The following is a 23,647-nucleotide window of genomic DNA, read 5'->3' on the forward strand; positions in this document are numbered from 1 at the left end:
ATCCATGACCTCTAAAAAAATGAATTTTGAGGTGATCATAGAGGCTAATCTGTGATACGCCTGTGAAGGGAAGCAAACATGAAACCACCTACAATTTAGGTGCAAGGAATCGATGAAGCCAAGGAGACATAGGTGGCCAGGACTCATGTGAGTTGATGCAAGAGAGTTTGCAGAGGAGTAAGGAGCCAGTCACTAATAGTGGCATAGATATGGTGCAGATTATTTTATAAGAATCTAATGTTGTCACTTAATGACTATGTGGCTAACAGTCTTCTTGATTTCTCCAGGTTTCTGACCATTTGTCTATAAAAGGGCAGTACTCCTGTGTAATGGTCAAGGGCATGAATTCTAGGACAAATATCTGGATTCAAAGTTCATTTCTGTCACTTGCTATCTGAATGACTGAGTTTTACTCAATTTTCTATCTATGCTTCATTCCTCATCTATAAAACTGAGATATTAACAGACTCTATAAGTTATTATACAGAAAGCATCCAGAAGAATATCCACTTATCCTAAGCATTTAAGGTTGTTAAGGTATTCCTTTGGATAAATCTGAACTTGAAATACTGGCCAACTACTGGCCCATTCTGGCCTCATCATTAAGTCTTCCAAATAACTGTAGAGTCTCCTGAAACCAACTACTCTTATTACACTTTCTGCTCATCACAGCATCCTCATCAACTGCTAAAATCACTGTCTCTGCTGCTCTGCTTTCAAACTAAATTAGGTGGTAGTAGTTCACATGTTAAATACCATCCTCTTGAAGATGCTGACTATTTATCAATATTTAATGTAGCTGCGTATATTATATTATGTTTGACAACAACCTTCACTTGTGTTTGGCCTCAAGCTACAAAAAAAAAATAAACATAAGCATTGAATATATTTTTGATACCTCATAAAGAGAAGGAGGTAAACTATATATCAAGAAACATTTAATGTTCTTATGAATTTTACTATTCCCAGCACTGGTTTCAATTTTGACACATAATTGTATTTCATAGCACTACAGCCCTAAAAACAATATCCACCACATTTGGTTTTCCAAGTATATTCAAGTATATCCAAAGTATTTCCAAGTATATTGGAATTTCCAAGTATATTCCAAGTATATCCAAAGATTTGACTAAAAATCAAAATCATGCAATTATGTCTTTTAAATAATTTCATGTCATGCTCTTCCTTTGAATGTAGGTAGACACTAATAACAGTAATTTTTTTTAAAGACTGTAAAATAGATTTTTTTTAAAGGGACACACATAGTAAAGCTATTCAGTAGCAGAAATGTGTTTAGTTTAGAAGCACATTATACATCATACATGATATATAATGCAACTCTTCTTCTTCCCAGCTGGTGATCTCTGGGAAAATAACTATTTTGTATTCAGTCCTCTCATCAATAAAACAAGGTAAGAATGCATGTATTAAAGAACCACCATGATAAAGAAGATGACATATATAAAACTTTAGTGTATGATGCATTGATTCTATTTAATTCTAATTTCATCTGCTTCCTGAAATGGAGAACTAATGTAATCTCAAAAACAATTTATGGATCATGTCTTCTCCTTACCCCAATATAAGTGTAGTATTTAGGGAGATGTGGCCATTTTATATAAGAGTGATCTACTTTACATTGATGAAAAGCTCTTCTGATATTTACTCACCCCTCTGCATTGTACATATTTAGAGATCTTTTCGTATTTCCACCAACTTGAACTGGTTTTCTATGTTTAACCTAAAAGCCATATTCCTAGGCTTTTTACAACTACAGGGAAGGCGATAACTGTCGTCTCCATCATATAAATTAAATAATCATGTTACTGTTTGGCTTCAGTAGGCCTACAGAGAACATTTGTGCCATTTTTCATTCTTACAATTATTTAGACTTAATTTTTTTCAGGTGCATTTTCAGAAGCTTTTATAAACTAAATTTTTAATTTTATAACACATCAGATAACACTATAGATTATCTGAGAACACTTTAATGAATAGGTGACTAAAGAATAGAAATGTAAGACTCTATTTGATAACATTGATTGTACATATATAAAATTAATCTGGCTTCTAATGATCTGGGTTTTTGGTGTTTTGCTTTTTGTTTTATAATCCATAATTAAGAAATCACCTAAAGTCTGAACACTATTTCTTTCAAACAAGTGCGAATAATATATAGGAAAATAAAGAAATATTATACATCACATTGAAAGCATTTTCTACAAATAAATAAATTTCCCAAAACAAGTAGGTATTCATTTTCACAGAACTGTAAATAACAGTTTCTTTATGATATCAGCTGGTATTTATCTGAGTTTATATATAATATCAAATAGTGTGTTTATATCAGTATATTTACATTTATATCAGCATTATAAATAAAAATATACCATCAATGAAAATTTCTAGCAAATTACACACATTTTTTCCAGTAATTAACTAAACTTAAATATAGCTTTTGCTGAACATAAAATCAAAAAATCCAGGTATTAATTAAATAAATATTACTGAACTTGAAGTTCCAAGAATTAAGTGGAATCTTAATTCAGATGATATTTCTTTTTGTTTCAATTCCTTTTCCTCATAATTAGGTATTAAAATGATACCTTATGCCCTATTTCTTATGTCAGTGCAAGTTAGAGATGGGCCACAGTAACTGGGCAGAGAAATGTTTTTAAAAGCAAAGTAATGTGCAAATTAAACATGAAAAATCTTAACTTCTCTATGCCACAAAAACAGGGTTAGAAGCTGATGAGTGCTATCAGTTTCTCAAAGAACATTACTATAATGACTGTGAAATAAAATAAGGGCCATTTGCTTATTAAGATAGCTTTTCAAAATGACAAACCACTTGAAAGCTACTTAAAATTGTTGTTTTCCTCATGATTTCCTCTTCAGCAAATGACATACTAAAAATGAATTCAATTAGCTTATTTTTGAGTTAAAACCTAATTTCTAGTTGTCTTTCTTTGTCTTGGTTTGCACTCACACACACACACACATACACACACACACACTACTTTCTTTGTTTTATAATATGAAATGATTATCATCTTTACATATAATTACTTTAAGAACACTGGCCTGTGTGTGAGTGTGTGTGTGTTTGTGTGTGTTAGGAGGCTCTACATTACTAGCCAGATTGTCAAAATTAGAGTCATATAGTATCCCTGATGTAGAAATGTTTGGAAAAGCAAATGTAGTTGCTGAAAATTTGCATCACACTCTGCCTGATGATTAACATTTAACATGGCCCAGAGGAGTTAGCTGAGCAATTTCCAGTCATATTCTTTTGCAGTGACACATAGCCACAAACACTCTCACTATGCAAGCTCACCCCACAAGGATTTGCCCAGAATAGGTGACAGGAATACCTGGTGGCTTATTTCTGCAGATGATATGCATTTTCCCTGAATCAATCAATCAATTTCCATTTAGGCAGTGACGTGTCACTTAGGGGGCAACTCATGTCCCTCACCCCGGGTGTGGCACTAATCCTCGCCTAGAGGGATGGTAGGAATAGACTGATTCAGGCTGTTTAATCTATTTAATCTAATGAAATCAGGGCTCCAGTGCCTCCCTTTGTCACATCTGATGCCCCCACTTCCATATTAAAAAAAGAATACACAAGCACAAGCCAGCCCTCTGGGTCCCTTGGTACATCATTAAGTTGTAAAAATGACTTCATCACTCATGACAGAGAAATTAGACAGCCCCAACAGTGGCATATGGCAGCAGGAGAATCATTCTACCAGCTGCCCACCTGACTCTCTCTTCCCTCACAATCATGTTCCTCCCCCAGGAGGGTGCACTGCACTGCTGAGGTTGTAGGATGTGGCAGCCACAGGGGAAGCCAGAGCTAGTAACAGGCAAGAGGAGCGCAGAAAGGAAGGAGAGAGAAGCTTGTGTCAGCAAACCACGTGCAAGCCCTTAGGGGCCCCTCCCCCCATTCATCTATTCATTTTGTGGAAAGGGTATTTTCTTTTGTCAGAAAAAAAGGAGGGCCTTTTCTGCATTGCCCCAGATACCTAACCTATAAAGTCCACAATGGGAAGGCTGCTGGATGTTTGATAAGCATCTAGATGAAAGAGAAACAGACAGTCACCTCTGGCCCTGTAAGACTGGATGACTATAAACCATTTTCCACCACAGTAGGACGGTGATCCCTTGCAGGTTTTATTTTTCTTGTCTGTATTATTTTCTCACATAAAAGGAATTTGGAAGGGCTAAGGAACCCTACTGGCAATGGATAGGTAAGTAGAGAGGAAAAAAGGGTGTTAAATGGAGATGATAGATAGATAGATAGATAGATAGATAGATAGATAGATAGATAGATAGATAGATAGATAGATAGATAGATAGATAGACAGATAGAGTGAGTGAGTGAGTGAGTGAGTGAGTACATGTGTGTTTGCTGATGACATTTAAGAATTCATTTCCAGTGCTAATTCCAGTAAAGGAAGCATCTTCACTGTTTTATTTCTGTGAAGGTAAAAGAGAGAATAGCACCAGTAAAATCACTCCTTTTGGGTTTAGATTATGAAAATGTTGTGTTTAAAATATCTTTGTTCCTCTTTTTGAAAATCATTCTCCCAGGAAGCTTTTTCATCATTTGACAAACCAGAATATTTACCTAAAGGGTATCAAATTTCATTTCTATATATGAAAGTGCACATTAGTAGGCATTTTTAAATCCGTTCATTTGAATGTGTTGATTTTTTGTGTAAATTAACCTCTTTTATATCAGTAATATGAATAGATTTGTATCAATCAAATTACTAAGGAAAAAAACCCTTCTTTTTTTGCAGGTCAAAAGTCTAAACTAACCCAGTCAAACTCAAAACCCCTTCAACTTTCTAGGCATCTAATCTTCCAAGAACTGGGTAGGGGAAAAATGTGCTAAGTACCATATTTTCTTCTACAAAATATGACACTATTTGTTTAGGTCATTATTGAGTTTGGCTTTGCCTTTTTGCAGAGCAAAGAGTAGAATCATTGATGTTATGACCAAATAGTTTGGGACCCAGTACACATAAGAAAATGCAGTATGTTTCTCCTGCCACAAAAATCTAAGGATCCTTTGGGACAGCAAAAGGCTTCTCTTTCTAATTCGTGGATTTCTGTACTGGCTTTGGGGCATGATAGATTGTAGTTACTCACGCAGAGAACAGATGGCTTAGATTGCTGCTGGAAGTGAACTTTGCCATGAAGCATATACAATCAGGCAGAGTTCTTAAATTTCAATATAGAGTCAGCCTATGGTCATGCATTTCTAGACATATGAGTCTTAGTCACAATCTCCTTGGGGCCTTGGGCAAAGCACCACCTTCCTGATTCTCTATTTCCTTTTTCTGGTCAGTAAAATAAGAGAATTGGATTAGATGAGCGCTGTCGAGCTCTAATATGGATTCTCTCTGTTAAAGGGAATTTATGCTACAGGCACATGCAACCCCCAGTCTCTTATTCAAATAAAGTACTATTTTTTTCTTTAGCAAAAATCAAGAAAATCCAGAAATATCTAAAAAGACAAAATGTTGCATTAGGATCTAAGTCTTATTTAACTGAAGGCTAAGGGTAAGGGAACAGAAAAGGGGCAGGGAACAGAGAAGTCTAACTTCAAGCTTAAATGGATTTCTCTAAGTGTATTGATAATGCCTACATGGAATTCAAAGACAGCACATGAAATTACTAGTACTCCATCCTCTTGCCTAAAAATATTTTTAAGACAATTCTTTGAAATCCTGCAAATAAACATTTGAGGTAAGTGGTATTTCCAATGAACAATACTTGTCATTTTAATTGTAAATAATGAATATGGGAAAATATCTTTTTAAATTTAAATAGGTATTTTTTTATCACAATGAAAACAATTCTTTTGCACTACTAATACTAAAGGCAAATGTAAACACAATTAATGCTAAATATCCCTAAGAGGTCTTCTTTTCTTTCAATTTTTTTCTATGTTAAGATTTTATTAAAAATTAATAGTTGGTAATTATTGAATGCCAGCCATTTCTGAGAACTTCACATATATTTTCTACTTTAGCTGTCATAACACTCATATCAGATAGGTAAATTGAATAGTTTCCTTTCATGGAAATATAAACTGAGATGCAGAGGTTAAGTCATATTTTATGTCATTTAGTTAAATAGTAGCACATTAAGGATGCTGAATCTATACAGTTAGTCTCTAGAGTCTGTATCCTAATCACTATCCTATGTTGCCTTTTTAAGAAGCACAAATCACTGTTGTGATGTTCATTATTTTTACTCAAGAAATATCTCTCATGAGTCAGGCACTCTTTGCAATGATATAGCAGTGTAAACTAATGAACTGGATCACCTACATTCACAAAGCTTAGATTCTATTGGAAAAAGACGAACATTAAGCAAACAAATACGTAAAATCAATATTTTACATTTTGATGACAGCTGGCAATAAGTGTTACATAAAAACTTAAAGCATAGTTGGGAATTCAGAAGCTTAAGAGCAGGGTAGGGGAAATTTTTAAATAGAGTTTAAATAACATTGCCAGATATATAGATAGAGGCAAGAATATTCTTTGTGGCTACAAAGTCACACATTAAAAACCGAATGCTGACCAAACTTCTTTGGTGGATCTGACCTTCTTTGGTTATGCCCTTTGCAAAAGCTCTATTGTTTCTCCCATTAAACATTTGCTGTGGTTCCTCACCACTCTTTAAAAAGTAAAAATGGTCCTTAGCGATTTCATATTTGTAAATATTCTGGATTGTGATAAACTCCATGTTCTGCTTTGTATAACGACAAAAGTAATTTGCTGTCAAAACCTTTTTATCACTACACTGAATATGTCCTCATCTAAAAATTTTACAGATTATATGAGGAGTCTTTCAATTCCCCACCCTCTGACCCTCCTTCCAGGTGACCAAATTCTCCTGTCCAAGATGTGTAATATCCCTTTAAGGAAAGACAAAGGGAAAAAATGATGTAAGCACTCTCTTCTGGGACTGAGTTTCTTTTCCAGGAGGCTTTCCCCAAATTTCCTCTCAAGGATAAGAAAAGCATGAAAACTCAGAATTTGACCAGAAAAGGGTTCAAGCATCAAATTGGCATTCTACCTAAGGGTGGGGCTGTTTTTGCTTGATTCATAAAATGAAGAAATCAAATCATTGTTATTTGTTTTTCATTGAGAAAATTGCCTGAAGGTGTAACCAGGAGATAATCTCTCTAGAGGAGTAGTCTCCACACACCTCAGCTCCTCTCCTCCAGTTCTGTCCATTGCAGTGATAGCAAACACTTTCCAAAGTGTGCTTCTTTTACAACCAGAGGGAAAGGAATCCCCACAATCCCACCCAAGGGAAATCTTGTGCTACTCTTAAGTGATCTATGGGTAGAAGCTTATTTGAATGAACATACAACTTGTTGGAAAAACTGGTCTTTCTGAGCAATTTAAATGTTTTGGGAAAAAAGATCATAAAGGGAAATATATCTGTCAAACCAAAGGAAAAAAAAAAGCCCCAAATTTTGTGTTACAAAAAATCTAAGATAATATTCTATGTGGTATGTATAGGAATAGTTGGACATTTATAACATGCTAATATGTGTCTTTGGAAGATTAAATAATTTATCATTTATTAGACCCTCCTTTTTACATATTATTTAGTTAGTAAGACTTGTTAATCATAAAAGGAAATGTTATATATAAATATTAAAACCTGTTTTCACAGTTTTCTACTGTATTTGTAATGCTTTGTGATTCACATCCTAGGATGTCATAAGGAAGTTAGTTTATAATTTTTTATATAGTCATAATATTTTGCAATACATTTTAACTTAATTTCTCTGTCTTATAGAACTAAAGGTATTGTAGGTAAAAAAAAAAACTAAGTTTCTCTCATTTAAAGGTAATGTGAATTGAAATCCAAATAAGAATTCTACCATTTTTCTTGGAAGAAAAATTTCTACAAATCTACAAAATAAATTATAACCCGTCAGAATAAGTCTGTTTATTACCAAGCCTGAAACCAATGATAGCAATGAGCTTGCATTTTTTTCTTTAACCTGGAAAACCTGTTTACAGACTTCCCAGTGTTACAAAGAGGGAACGCTGGGGCACCCCTGGTGTTTTTTCCTAGCAGGAAAATGTTAGCATTTTAACATTTGGCAAGCTAAAGATTTTGATGCTGAAAAAAATTTAAAGGCACAGTCTTTGTATTTTAATTTCACATCCTATTGAGTTACTCTTATCATTTATTTATTTTGGTATATTATGAGAGTTTTCTTCTAAAGCAAAAATATTACACATATGTATATTTGGAGCATCTTTCTGAGAAATTTATTTTGGTTTAGACAATACTTTTAGGGAAAAAAATAGACTCAAGACACTCTGCATTAGAAATAAGAAAGTCAAAAATGTAATATGATCACTGCCAGAAATATTTAAGAGAACATTTCCTTTAAATTTTTTAGTCTCTTACTACTTTTATCTCTGATTTATCCCATTCATAAAATGGGGTTCTTTACCCAGTCAATGAGTATTATCTTAACTTGGTTCCTTTTTAAGAAACAGTATTTTGTCTCCTATTGGGTTTGACCCAATCGCTAAACACCCTAATGCCATGATAAAGACCAGACTCAAAAGAAGCGATTCCGAATCTATGCCAGTCTCCTCTTGACATTTTGAAGGTCTACCTAACAATCCTCGCTCTAGGATCCTTAAGCCCAAAATACATTTTCAAGAGTTCTTCCTGAGGCCTTAGGGACAGCTGAGACATCTTGGGCAGGGTTGTAAGTGACAAAAGCAGCTGAATGGGCCCGGGAGACACAGTGCGTGGCCGGGAGGGGCCCATCCACCAAAGCAGAGAGGCGATCTGGATACGGACGTGCCCCATCTAGATTTCCTCCTGCAAAAAGCTGACGTGAAGGAAGAAGATTTAAGGGTGGAAGGGAAAAAACAAAGTTTTTATTTGGGGTCTCCGTGCAGCAAGACCCGGGAGGGGCGAGTGGTGTGTATGTTCTGCCTCACTTTAACAGTTCAGATTTCAGGAGTCTTTAGTTCACCAAAATACACATAATGAAGGCAGTGACTCTCCCCGCATCCCCTAGCCGCCGGGCTCTGCTCCATGACACCTCCACCCCTTCGGTCTTTAAGCTCCATACTGCGGGGTGCCTCTGCGCTGGCACTCACCGGGCTCCGGGCGGCTGGCGCTCGACCCTGGGCAGCGGCCACCACCGCTGCAGGGCTGGAGGCCTCTGGACGCCCCTACGCAGTGGAGCTCATTAACAGGTGGAACAGCGCCCCGGGCGCTTGAAATCTCGCCTGCCTCCATAGAAACAAATCCTTCAGACCCAGAGCACCATCTGGGCGGGCTCGGGGACCCGGCGTTCGAAGCGCCCAGCCGGTAGGTCAACACCCGCGGGATGCGCCCGCTTGAGCGCGGCACGTGACGCCCCTTCCCCCCAATCCTTTTGTGCACTCGGCGACACTGTCAGTGTACAGCCGGCTCCCGCCCAGCCTCGCTCCTCCCAGGCGGTAACACACGTCGAGCATTTCACCCAAAGGCGCGTCAACCAGGGCGGAGACAGCGCAGCAAGGCGTGCAGGTGCTGGCGAGTCCACACCCTTCTGGGCACCCTGTTCTGAAAGGAGGCACCAACAGTTGCAGCCTCGAGGGAGAGGAAGACATCTGGGGGACTAGGAGACCTCGCCCAGGAATCCCCAACTCCCGAGGGATTGCAATACCTTCCTTAGCATCTGCTGTCCCTTTTGAGGGTTCAAGCCCCGCAGCTCCGAGCCCCCGCCCTCCCGGGCGCGTTACCTGTTGGCTGCCAGACGAGACGCGATGTAGCCGCCCGGAATCTGGGTGATGATGTAGCCCCAAAAGAAGGAACCATGGATCATGCCCACGGTTTCCGGGTCCCAGTTGAATTTTGCTTTCTAGGGGGATAGAAGAAAAAACGGAATAAAGGGAGATAGCAGAGTCAGTGCTTGGGCTGAAGATTCCTTCACCTTTGGTTCTAGCCTAAGAGCGCGCACCCTGAATCCCTGGAGTGAGGGTGGTTAAATTTTAGTTTCCTACCAAAATTGAACCTATACCTGATTATAGAGGAGGCCTCTATTATCGAAAAAAAGAAAAAAGATACTCATTTGAAACGTATTTTGTATGAATGACAGAAAAAGCTGGGCGTCCTGACTTTGCTCCCCGACTCCTGTCGGGCAGGCCAGATCTCCTCTATGCATGAAAAATTGTCAGAGGTCGGGTTTTGGAAATTAGAACGCTCCTTGAAATAAAATAAAAAAAATACGTTAACTGGGTTTAGAGACAACTGACTAGGGGGGCATCTAGCCAAGCGGGTGTGCCAGTGCGGACACAGTGGTGGGATCGCTTGAGAACAGTGTCCAACTGGGGACGCGTCAGGGAAGGAAGGTGGTCATTTGGGATGGAAGATGCAGAGGTCGGTCGAAGGAGCTAGGAGAAAAGCGTGTCCTTACAAAACGCGAATGCGAGTAAACTGGCAAGGTTAGAAGTAGCGGGGACCGGGCGGGGGTGGGTGTGTGGGATTGGGGGGAATCAGTGTAGAGGGAGGAATTGCTCTGGGGGTGGTAGGAAGAGCTAGCGATGGGTGTGTCGGAAGGTTGAAGCCTAACTCCGCCCCCGCCAGTCCGCACGGCTCCGCAAGGCGAACCTCCAAGTAAACTGAGGCCAAATAAATGCATATGCATCGGGCCTCTAAAGCATGAGTTCAATCCCCAGCCGGCCAGGGAGAAACCCACATGGCGAGAGAGACCTCTCCTGTCTCGCCAGCTGTTCCCCTCAGCAGTGTATTTCAGCCAGTCTGTCTGTTCTGTTCCCCACTCTCTTTGGTGGATCCTCTCACCCCCCCACCCCACCCCCCAAATCTCTGGCCTGTGCCCCAGCTCTTATATGCATAAATAAATAATTTAAAAAAATAAATGCATATGCATCGGAAAGGGAAAACCTGTTTATTCCGCTGGGGAAGCTAGGGATCCTTTTTCCTCCCTTTAAGTAAAATTTTGAACCCAAACCTACTCTGCAGGGTTTCCTCTAATCCTCAGGGGCCCAGCAGTGATTCACCGCTTCCCATTCACAACTGGTTTCTAATTTCTCCACCCAACCCTTGCTTTCCTTGGCTTTCGGTCACTCTGCTCCCTAAACGGGAAGTGTGCACCCACGGAATTCTGTGACCTTGACTCTCCTCTCCATGTCATCCTAGCACAGGCATCATAAGATTATGGAACTGGATCCCCGTGACTGGAGAGTCTCCTGCCAGTCAGGAGGACCTGCTTGGTTGCTCAAGGACCCTTGGCGGAAACTGCCTGTATAAGCACAACTTGATTTGTTTTTGATTTTGTTTCATTCTGATTATTAAGAGTAATTGGCAGGTATTGGAGGAAATCAGCGGGAAATTATAACTATTATGTTACTCAGTTCCTCCAAGTGAAAGAAAATAATGATTTAATGGACATTATTAAGCGTCCACTTCTTAGATGAAGTCACTTCACAAAAACGTAGTGAGCTAGTCGCTATTTCTCACTTTGCAGTGGGAGCGAGAAGAGGAAGGCCCAGGGAGCTCCAAGGGAGGTGATCACACCTCCCACAGTCCTAGAATGGCCGTGCTAGAGGCGGGCTGAGGGACTCTGCAGGCCTTTCTCATTCTGTGTGGTAAACGGGTTCAGACTCATAGTGTGACTGTGCAAAACCACACGGCAGCGGTTGCCCACCTCCTTGATGACTTTTCCCCCACGGTGGATGGTGCTGTTGTTGACCATGTCCACGATGGCCACGCCCAGGTTGCAGCGGATGCCGAAGGAGATGCAGAAGCCCAGGCCGCTCATGATGGCGATGATGTAGCGACGCGGCAGGCCGAAGCACGTGCAGTCGCACAGCGGTGCCTTCTTCTCTGACACCTCCAGGGGTTTCCCATCCTCTGTCAGCTCGATGGTCTCCCCGGTGTCTTGCTTCTTCTCCAGCACCCTGCACGGCAGAGCAGGGACGGGGCAAGGTCGCCGGGGGGTTAGGCGTCCCCTGGGCCGACCGACTCCCAATCCCCAGGCCCCCTCAGGGCTGGGGGAGGGGCGCTGACTTGCTGCCCCTCCCTGAGGGTTTAAGGTACCCGGGCCACACAAGGCTTCTGGACCGCCCCGGCTTCCCTGCCTTTGGTCAGTTCCCCACCCTGCGGCAACATCTCTTTATCTTTGAAATCTTCAGCTCTGTGCACGCAGTGAGTGCCCATTCTCTTGGGATCCACCCCGCAGCGCCGTTTGTCTCCGACACTGGCGCTTGGGCCTAACTTTTATGAGGGTCTGCATTTTATGAGGGGATGGGGTTACCAGTGAAGTGCGTGCCCTGCAAGTGTGTAGACACCCCCCACGCCCGCAGTGCTTTACCCCACTACAGTTTTGATGCAGCCATCCAGCCTCCTGAGGGCTGCTATGCTGCGGACCCATCCAGCCCCAGCCTTACACCCATGCTACCCTTTCCTTCCCAGCCAAGCTCAAGCTTTGCTGGTTCAGGATACCACGATCCCTCCCCAAAACTACCCCTAGGGACTAAGGCCTCTCCAGGTCAGTGGTCACGCGGAGAAATTCTATGAACACTTTCTGAGAGGGTCACACACTCTGCTTCCCCTACCTCCGGCCCCAGGGTGCCAGTTCAACGTGCACTCTCTTCACATCTAAGTCCCCTCCTCCCCAGCCCCATTGTTACTCGACTTTGAAACAAAGGATTCTCCAACACAGGTCAACACTTAAGCTTTCTGCTGCCAGAACATGAATAATTAATTATTCACAATCTTGCGTCATTACTATCTTGATTACAAACACCGAAAAATGTCTTTTGGGCCCGTTTCCAAACACGCAAAATACCACTCACAGATATGCAAACGCTTCCCCAAATCAACTCTAGTAAGAAATTCCATGTTAAGGTAGAATATCTCACATTTGTTTTTATTTTTTTCTTTAATTTGCACAGTATTTCACGAGATTCACTGCCTAATTAAACTCCTTTTCTGCTAGCGTCCTCTGGGGAAATTGGGAATGGGGAAAGCAGAAAGTGGAGTGATGGGGTGCTTTTACTTAAAGCAGATAGTGTTCCAGTCCACAATATATCCGTGAAATTATTTTTAACAAGAATGAGAACAGTAACATCACCTCGGACCCTTGAAATGAATGCCTTCAATATTTAAACAAAGAACACCTCCGTTTACCATTTGCAGATGTTTTCCACTTCCCGGTATCATTTATTTTTATGCATGTCCTTTAAATGATATAGCCACACACGATTGTTCTCATTCACATTGGTAAAGCAAATAAAAATTTTAGGTTAATTCTAAGAATGCACAGCATGAGAGATGGCTGCCTGGAAATTTGAAACTACCAGGAAAAAAAATATGTCAGACTTTAAATTCTACAAATCATCACCTGGAGTATAGATCATAATGTATCTGTGGCTATGTACTTGGATTTTATTTCTAAAGTCCAATCTCAATGTTAGAAAACATGGTAATTTATTCTGGAAGGGAAAAATTCAACTACTGATTTTTTTTTGCATTGTTTCAAATGTTCACAAATGCAAAGTTGAACTATGCACCTGAAAACCCCACCTGATGGCAGCTGGGCTGGGGAATTACGGGTCTTTTCAGGGCAGCTGCGGAACTGCAGGGCCCTTGCGGTATCTGGTATCTTCTGCCGCATAGGTGCATGATCGTGCCTATGTGAATGAAGCCCACCAGACCAAAAAGATTTGGAAAATGGTGAAGCACACTGGTCTTTTTTTTTTTTTTTACATTTTCTGTACATTTCTAAAGGCTTCAATATCCCCAACGAACACTTAGTGTTCTCTTTGGAATCGTTCTTTTGTTTCTGCCCTCTCTTCTTGATTTTGCTCATGTTATTAAGAAAAAGTGTATACACTTGTAATATTCGTGAATATATTTAAAGTTGTGAAATTTAAAGAATAATGAACACAGGGAGGATAAAAATTAAATATCTTTTAGTACATTCAAAGACATTTGCTGACTATTCTTATGATTTTTGTCTTAAAAACACTCACATTTTCCATGCAAAAAAAAATGGATTTCTAGGAGCGGTCAAACAATTCAAAATATATGTACATTGCTTTGAATTCAGACAGGAACTGCTTAGGCTATCAATTATTGATATATTTTGATTCTTCTTCCTTTGGCACAGAAGGAAGATTACACTGGAGGATTCTCTACTCCAGTGGTTTTAAAGCTGATATCTAATTTTTTTTTGTCATTACTGGAATTTCTTGGTGAAATTTTTAAAGGGTTGTATTTTTTATTCATCTATCTGCATCAGAGAAATTTAACTTGATGCCACTATAAACACCAAGGAGAGGTTCTTTGAACAGGTGCTGCTCATTTCTCAATTGTAAAGCAAATACATACTGGATAGGAAGGGATAAGAATCTGTAGGTACTAAAAAATCATACACACACATACACAAAGCAGACAGGTTCATTTAGTGCAACATTCCTGAATTAATAAGCAGGTTTCCTGAGCAGCCTTGTTCCAGCAATGAGCAACAAAAAAGACTTTCTGATCATATTACAATCTCTCTAAGCAACCAAGGTTTACGGAAATAGCTCTGCAAATTTTTTCACGCTGAGCCCGAGGCAAACGGGGTTTGCTTTCTCTTACCTGTAGATCTGGCCGAGGGATTTTCCAGCAAAATTCTTTAGCCCCTCTTTTCCTGGGGTCAAAATCCTTTGTTTTACGGACTCCATTCTTGCAAATACTGGTGTTGGCTCTTGCCAGATTTAAATAGTGGTCGCTATGAAAGGCGAGAGTTGCGCATATTGTCTTAATCGCTTAAGGTAGTTGTGGGCTTTTTCTTCTCAGCAGAATGATATCGGTGTGCCTCCAGCAAGAGAGCGGAGTGAGAGAGTGGAGGGAGAGTGAGAACGGGAATACAACAGAATAGCTGCATGCAACCCACGGGTTTCCTAATAGGAGAGTTGGTAGACACAATCAGAAAGTCTCATTGGAAGGGGAGGATCCGGTGGCAAAGGGCGCACGCAGTGCCATGGTATTTGGGCGGGTGCAGATGAGTCCTTGTCCTGGAAGTCAGTCCACTTAAAAACAATCTAAATTCTAGTTTTTGAAGACGTTATAACTATCAAATCTTCTGTCTGTAAAACGGTCGGGCAGAAATACCATCGAACCCTGTGTAAGAGCAAAGTTAACAGAATAGTACTTTTAAAATGGTGTCTTTGCTTGCTGTAGGGAGCTGAGCGCTTCCAAAACTCATGGGAACATCTTTGGTCTCAGGTGAGCAATGTTGCTATTAGTTTTTCCTTCTTGATCATCCTCTCCTCCCATCACGCCGGCGCAACTCTGCTCTGCAGTAGAGTGGAATTAAGATGGAGAAAGCTTGCTGCTCTTTGAAGACGTGAGTAAATAACAGACACAGTTTTGATTTGGGCAGCGTCAGGGAAGATTTTTTTTTCAGCACGGCTGACAGCGCCCGACTGGGTGCGCCTTGTCAGAATGGTTCAGCACCACGGACAGAGAAGTTTAATGAAAATGGGAGGCTTCTTTTGCATGGCCAGTTTGCCAACTTTCTAGGGTTGCTGGACAGATCGCCCCGACCAAGGACCATTCTGGGAGTTTTCAGGAGTAGATACAGTAGAAACCGAGAGGGAAGATGTCATCCTTGCCAGAGTTTGCAGGAAGTATGGTGCGTTTGACTCTGCTAGGGACACAGACTTCATAAAAATTGACAAGTTACTTCTAATTTTCTACGTTTTGCCAAGTTTGCTTATGCCAGCCCTGACAGTATTGCAGGGAAGGAAGATTACAACATATTTCACTTATGTTTCTGGTATTCCAGGTTATCTGAGCTCCTTTGTATATAAAATATATGTACACAAAATGCTGAGTTATATTGTTAACGTGTTTTGTTTTTAACCCTTGAAAAGAAAGGTTTAAGAAAGGGGAGGAGGGCTGGAGACAGTAGAGGAAGGGCAAGGAGGGAGAAAGAAAAGAATAAAACAACTGCAATCTCTCTGTACTTTGTTTAAATGAAAGCCAGTTTTAATATAAGTTCTTTGGAAATTTATGTTTCTTCATTTAATTAATTCACACTACCCAAATATCAATATACTGATGAAATCTATGGCCATACCTTGTATTTCTAACAAATTAGCACCAATAACATTGTCAATGTTATTTTAAATTACTTATACTCCCTCCCTCATAACCTGATTATTTTCTTTATGCTTCATCTTAAAGAGAATTATAGACATTTATATAAGACTTTTGTTTGCACATATAGCATCAATAAATTTATTTCATTAAATAAAACAAGAAAGTGGTAATAGTGTAATATTAATTATTAATGCATTTGGCATGAATCACAAGTCTCTTAGACGTTCATTCAGGCAAATGGTTACAAAACAGATTGTCCTTGCACCACATTCTCAAGGTCAAAATCCTTAGATTTCATTTGAGCCAACATTGGGAGTAGATTTTCTCAGGGATCCTGGGACCAAATCCCAGAAGTATGGCACTAAATGCAGAATCATGAAAGAATATTCCTTAAATAGACTAATAATAAAATGAATATATTTGTATGTTATATATATAATATATATAATCTCCAGTGGATGGATACACACACACACATATACATATGTATATAGCAAATCAGTAGGTGGGGGAAGGATCAAAAGTAGCTAGGACCACCTACCATTATTAAATTTGATAGTTGTCATAATTTCATTCTGACATGAAATTATGATACTGGAGGCATGTTTGTTTTATTTTGATAAATATGTCTTGAAAACTATCTCCTTTAAAATACTGAACCATATTTTTGTCTAAAGCTCTGGAATGCCTCCAAATAATATCAATCCCTAAAGGTGAACAATTATGAGCAGAAGAGAATTCATTAAACTGCCCCTTTCCAAACAAAAGATTCAAGATAGTCAGGACTTGACCCATCTTGCTGTTATTTGAAATATCTATGTCTCACAAATATTTACTGGTCAAGTTATAAATTTTAATTAATTTAGGAATACTCATGATTTCAGTAAGTTAGACAAGAATAGAAGTTAAATAAATATCTATAAAGCTAGGCTAGGGTAGCAATATAAAAACAAATCACTGCCTCACTAAGTTGTGATCTAAACCACCAATAGACCTGATTGCTGGGTCTTATGTCCTTATATACACACACACAGAGTTACATACATATCCATATGTATACACACACAAAACACACACATATATATATACATATACATAACGTAAAAACATGTTCTAGTATAAACTAATTACATTCACTTTTACTGAAATAAATGTCATTAGGTTCCTTAATTCTCTTGATACAGATTGAGTGCTTGAATCAGAATTGCTATTAACATTGATTTAGTCATTCTAAAAATATTCATTTAGTGACAAAATCTCACTAGTATCTGGGAATCCCCCTGATAGATTCCATAAGATATATGGGATATAGACACACAAACACAATTACAAATAATTGTGTGAAATTGGCAAGTCAGATGACCCAGCCTGAGACTGAAAGTGTAGAGAAGAGATTTCAGGAAACGATGTCTCCTTGTTTGTCTTAATGCTTTAAGAGAAACTTGGCCTAGGAAGATGATAGCAGCCCAGTGAAATTGGATGGGGAAGAGGGGTGGTACTTGGAGAACATCCCAGACAAAAGGAACATCTTGAGCAAAGTTACATAAAAGGGAAAATGTGTAAAAAAAATTACAAAGTGATTACTAGGTCACTTGAGACTAAAGAATGCCTTTTGAGTTATTCTTAAATTAATAGCTATTATCAATATAAGAGATTTATATATTTTTTATGTGTGGTTCCAAAATCTAAACACTGAACATGAGCTGCCATGATCTTAAGTGCAACAGGTTTATGCATAGGCAAGGAATTATTAGTAGTTATACATATATTCATTTAGGGCTGTTGAAAAAACCTTCTTTTCTCTGTCTACTGTCCCTTATTTCCAATATCTTAAATCTAGTGTCTTAAATTGCATTATAAGACAGATATCCTCAAACTTAACTAAACTAGTTTTATTCCCATTTTATTGAGGAAGAAAATGAGACTTAAGGATTAGCCAAAGACATAAAAAGGTGATGGCGACGCATCATGTATTAGAGTAGTTTCTCACAATATAGATTTTGTTAAAATACAGATTCTGTTTCAATATGTCTACAATTGAGCCCACAATGGAGCAAGTCCAGCAAGCTTCCAGGACCACTGCATGTGGAATACACTTTGGATATCAAAGACATACAGAATGAAACGTGAAATGATCTGCCCTGAGCTTGAATTCTGATTCTGCTGATTACATATCCTTGTAACTTTGAATTGATCACTTAACTTTAATAAACTTGTTATTTGCACAAAGAAAGGCTTATGGTAAATGATCTCTATTATCTCCTCTACTGATAATATTTTATGACGTTTTCATTGTATTCATTCATACAAAACCACTTTTATTTTCTTCATTCTACCTATTTCCACTGCATTTTCCATTATATATAAAATGAGAAAATGCCAATAGGCAAAATTAATCTAGTTTCTGTAATGTCTATCTTCCTATATATATTAAAGATTAAATTTATTGCATGTTTTATTATTAGTAGACGTTATTTTATATTCAATAGCTAACTATAAGTCTTAATAGTATTCTTTGCAATCTACAGAAGACATGACCCGATACCAATAGAAGTTTGTTTTAATTTATACCTTTGTGTTAAGAAACTTTTGAAAGCTCAATGAAATCTCTTGGAAATGTTGCCCTCTGGTGGAAGGATATGTTATTACTTTAGAAACAATGTAATCTTTGATTATGTAATCAAAATAACTTTCATCCCTTCTGTTAATTTTGTGGTACTTTAAAAATTTACACCTGAAATATGAGATATCTTTTATGGGCAATATATTTACTATCATCTGTCTGATTACTAAATGTCTTTAAAAACAAGCTGATTACCTGAGAATCTTTAAGCATTATTACAAGCAAACTTATTTAAGATTTAGGAATGGCATGCTAATCAAATAGAGAAAAATGGATTAAAGTCTCTAATGCCAATAAAATAAATTATTATAATTTTATAAACATTTTGAAACTAATATATTTAAAAGTTTTGTTACCTATTATTATTCCTTCTCCCCCAGTCAATGTCATATTAAATGCTATTCATAAATCATAATAAATCATTGCTGATATGTTTTCAAGGCAAATTTATTTCAAGAAATCAAGGCATTTACTTCTGAGAATCTTTTGGATGCAACATATTCTACTTGCTGTTTCCCTCAACACATAATCTGCCTCTCTTGCAGTCCTGGACCTTCTCTGGGGTATAAACAACCAATTAATTTTTATAGCTTTGTATGATAGATGTAGAGAGTGCACATTTCTAAAGAGAAAACTCTTTGAAAAACTATTTTACATTATGACTTTATTTGACTTTGAATTCCTAAATCAATGTTCACTCAAATAATTACACACTTCTTTCAGGTTGAGTACTATACAAATAAGCTCTAGGATTCATCTGTGACTTTTTTCTTATTAAGGGTTTTTAAGTGGACAGTTTTTAGTTCAGCTTTATTTGATTTTACTTGGGAGTGTTCACCTCAGAGACATTTCTGAGAAATTATGATTATACAATTTCTTCAGAGCTAGAGATAGAATAATTGAGTTTGTCTTCCCCTCATCTGTGTACATAACCCAGTATCTGAACTGCTATATTTAGTGGCTTAGTATAAAATATCTTTTGATTTTTCTGAGATTTGTCTGATTAAAAAACTGAAAGTGGGAAGTTTTGAATAAATATTCATTGTAATCTTAAGTATATATTTTCATTATAAAAATGTATGCATATAACAATATATGCAATATGTGTGTCTTACTCTGTATAATGTGCCATTGAATTTACATATCTTATTCCAGTCTTGTCTTTCTGTACTCGAAGAAAAAATATTCTAGTTTTTACACACTGTGGTGTGCCTGGGAAAAATCCAAATTTGGAAATGACTAGAGACCAAATAATGTTCTTCTAATCTCAGAAAATTATTTGTAATTTTGATCCCACACTTTATACAGAGTAATGTGATAAATTGCAGGAGGATTTGAAAATATTAGCTCTTTAAACTCTCAAAAATGGGGCCTCCCCCGGTGGCGCAGCGTTTGAGTGCTGGGTTGCGAAGCTGCCCGCAGCCTCTGCAGCTCCGGTTCGATCCCCGGCTGCTCCCCGGCCACCGGAGGAGGGTCCCGCATGGCACGCAGACCCCTCCTGCCGCACCCACTGCTCCCCTCAGCAGTGTCCTCCATCTATCCGCCTGCTCTGCTCCCCACTCTGGCTCTGGTGGATTCTCTCACCCTCCCGCACTTCTGACTGTACCCAGTGCTTGCGTAAATAAATAAATAAATCTTAAAAAAAAAAATAAACTCTCAAAAATGTTTTCTTAAAGCAAAAGTTTTTTTTTAAAAAAGATTTATTTATTTATTTTATACAAGCACTGTCAGAAGCGCGGGAGGGTGAAAGAATTCACCAGAGCCAGAGCTGGGAGCAGAACAGGCAGATGGACCAAAGACACTGCTGAGGGGAGCAGCGGGCTAGACAGGAGGGGTCTGCTGTGCCATGTAGGTATCTCCACGGCCGGCGGGGAATCGACCAGGCGCTGCAGAGGCTGCTGACAGCTTCACAGCACAGCGCTCAACCGCTGTGCCACCAGGGAGGCCCCAAAAGTTTTGATTGTATAAACGAATGTTGTGGAAAAATTAAGAATAGAACAGATGGAATTTGTAAAGAGAATAAAATAAACATATACTTCAATAGGAAGGCGAGAAAGGCAAGATCACCATGACTTCCAGGTATTTTAAAGATACATAAATAGATTAAATGGTATGAAATCTTACCTAATTGCAAGGCCTCTGTATCTCTGGGTCCTGTAAGGAGACTGTTTTGCTTTTACTGACTACCTTCCTTGGGGTACCAAATGTTTGTTTTTTCAGGTAGTGGAATTATACATTGCTTTAAGGAAAAAAAAAAAACTAACATTATTGAAATATCATACTTAGCTTCAAATATCTAGATATCTTCTCTTTAACTTGTTCACACTGTTTTCGAAGTTACTTAAGCTGTCAAAGGCAGGAAGAGGGAATTGATTTCTAGAATATTTAGAGTTCCATTTTTTAAAGTAAAAATCTGAATACATAAATTGGTAATAAGAGAATATTTTAAATACAGAACATTTCACAGCTATATGCATACTCTTAATCATAATTTGGGGGAAATAAAAACAACTACAATATGTAGTGAAATCCAACAGAGACTATAAATATTCTAACTGCTCCCCTTTAGTGGTGAAAAAAGAAATTATTTCCTAAATTATTTGAAAGTCAACTGGTTGACTTATTACAAATAATCTTCATGTTATTTATGTGGCCTTTTCCCCCTTAGCATAAAAAATAAAAGGGAACTGATAAATAAGGCCTGAAAAAATGTGCCACAATTTACATAACTTTTTGAACCTGCCCTTAAGATTGTAATAATGATAAAGACATTATTATACTGTAGTGAGAACCATGATCTGTAGGGTCTTTATTGGGTAAAATGCAGAGGCTGTAATAACTCACTGAGAGTCTAGCTACTGAGTGCCAATCCCGTCATTCATTCAGAAGAAGCAGAGTCAGAGATCTGACTGAGCCATACCTGAAACCTGCTCTTTAACTATATCCACTTTTCAAATTTTTGAGTCAATAAATTCCCCTCTAATGAACACTTAAGCTGGTTTGAGCTGACATTTCCATAAGCTGGAATTGAGATACTCTTGCTATATTACCTTAACAATGTTTTATGGATCAATAAATGGATGAATAGAGGAAGGATGGACAGAAAAATCCAAGAAGTAGGATATAAAATTATAGGAGTGAAAAGAGGAAAGGGTCATTAAGAGAAATCACAGAAAAACATTAGAAAGACAAAATAGCCTAAGATAAAAAAAGTCTTGAATTTCAAAATAATTCAATTACATTTTTATTTAACATTTCCAAGTTATGGCAATGAGTCAAACCTTTTCCTGGACACCATAGAAATAGGTAAATAAAGCAAGAGCTTGCTCCCAGAGAGCTCCAATTTTAGTTATGAAATTTAGATATTTTTTTCCTGTGGATAACAAATATTTTTCAATTATGAGCAAAAAAATGTTTTTAGCAATCACAATAGTATTCTTAGAAATTAAGCGGGGGGACTCCCTGGTGGTGAAGCGGGTTGAGTGCAGTGCTATGAAGATGTCTGCAGCCTCTGCAGCACAGGTTTGATTCCTGGCCAGCCAGGGAGATTCCTTCATGGCGTGGCAGACCTCTCCTGTCTTGCCCGCTGCTCCTCTCAGCAGTGCTTTTGGTCCTTCTGCCTGTTCTGTTCCCTGTTCTGTCTCTGGTGAATTCTCTCACCCTAACGCGCCTCCGGCCTGTACCCCAGTTCTTGTATAAATAAAACAAATCTTAAAAAAGAAGAAGTTAAGGGGGGGGAGACAAAACAAAAAAAGATAGGCAACTATAAATCAGAGACATTCAGCAGGGGTGGGTAAGGGAGAGGGATTAAAACGGGGTGGGAAGGGCACAAGAGACTATGATAATGGTTCATGGGTGGCTTGGTGGTGGGAATTTTATGGGGAATACACCTGAGAAAAGCAAACTGTACAAAAAGGAATAATGATGAAAAAAATATATATATAAATAAAAGAAATTTAGATATTTTTTCTTTTTTTTTAAAGATTTATTTATTTATGCATATACGAACTGGGGTACAGGTCAGAGGTGTGGGAGTAAGAGGAGTCACCAGAGGCAGAGTGGAAAGCACAACAGGCAGACTGAGTGAAATACACTGCTGGGGGGAGTCAGGAGAGGTCTGCTGTGCCATGTAGATATCTCCCTGTCCGGGGATTGAACTTGTACTGCAGTGGCTCTGGATAGCTCCATAGGTTGCGTCTTAACCCCTTGTGCCACCAGGGAAACCCTAGATATTTTTTCTTATTGATAATAGAAATATTTTTCAATTATGAGCAAATAAAGGTTTTTATTAATTGCAGTAGTATTCTTAGAGGTTTAATCAGGCAATAATATGATAAACTGGGTGGCAAGAAGATGGAAGCACATGCGTTTGTTCAGAAAACAACTATTGCAATAGTCTACATGTGAGTCAATGAGATATTTTAAGAATCGGTCTTCTTTTCCACATGACAGTCAGGTTTCCAACTCATTCTGAGGTGGCAAATATTACCAGTAGACACACAGATAATGCACAAGAGCCAGAATTAAGACAATTACGTAGATCAGTTTAAAAAGAAAAATTGAGCATATTTGTTTAGTGAGTGGACAAGATGGAAATACCCTTGATAAATGGCACCAATCAAGAGCTCTTACTGCCCCTACCCTGAGCCCTAGTTGATAGATGTTCACCACCTAAAACCTCCCCATGGGGAAACTGATTGGTGGTGGATGGTGACTGGACATTTGGTGCTGAGCATGACGTGATACATATAGTTGTTGAGGTGAGAATCTGTATATTAGAAACCTACACAGTATTGTGAAATAATGTCGCCTGAATAAATAGAAAATTGTCAACACTTGGAAACAATCAAA

The 23,647-nt window shown here is 38.6% G+C and overlaps 1 protein-coding gene across 1 annotated transcript in view; it reads right to left on the bottom strand.

Annotated features, from left to right (window-relative positions):
• Window positions 1-15,276, bottom strand: part of SLC17A6 (solute carrier family 17 member 6) — a 37,253-nt gene extending 21,977 nt beyond the window's left edge. The window contains exons 1-3 of the mRNA XM_037521665.1: window positions 14,665-15,276; window positions 11,726-11,978; window positions 9,801-9,919 (exon numbers count right to left, since the gene is read on the bottom strand). Of these exons, the coding sequence (XP_037377562.1) occupies window positions 9,801-9,919; window positions 11,726-11,978; window positions 14,665-14,750 (458 nt within the window). The 5' untranslated portion in view covers window positions 14,751-15,276. The remainder of the gene's footprint in view (window positions 1-9,800; window positions 9,920-11,725; window positions 11,979-14,664) is intronic.
• Between the last annotated feature and the right edge of the window lie 8,371 nt (window positions 15,277-23,647).

This window comes from Talpa occidentalis, unplaced genomic scaffold (genome assembly GCF_014898055.3).
Source record: "Talpa occidentalis isolate TD23 unplaced genomic scaffold, MPIMG_talOcc4v2.1 talOcc4.3, whole genome shotgun sequence".
Classification (NCBI taxonomy): Eukaryota; Metazoa; Chordata; class Mammalia; order Eulipotyphla; family Talpidae; genus Talpa; species Talpa occidentalis.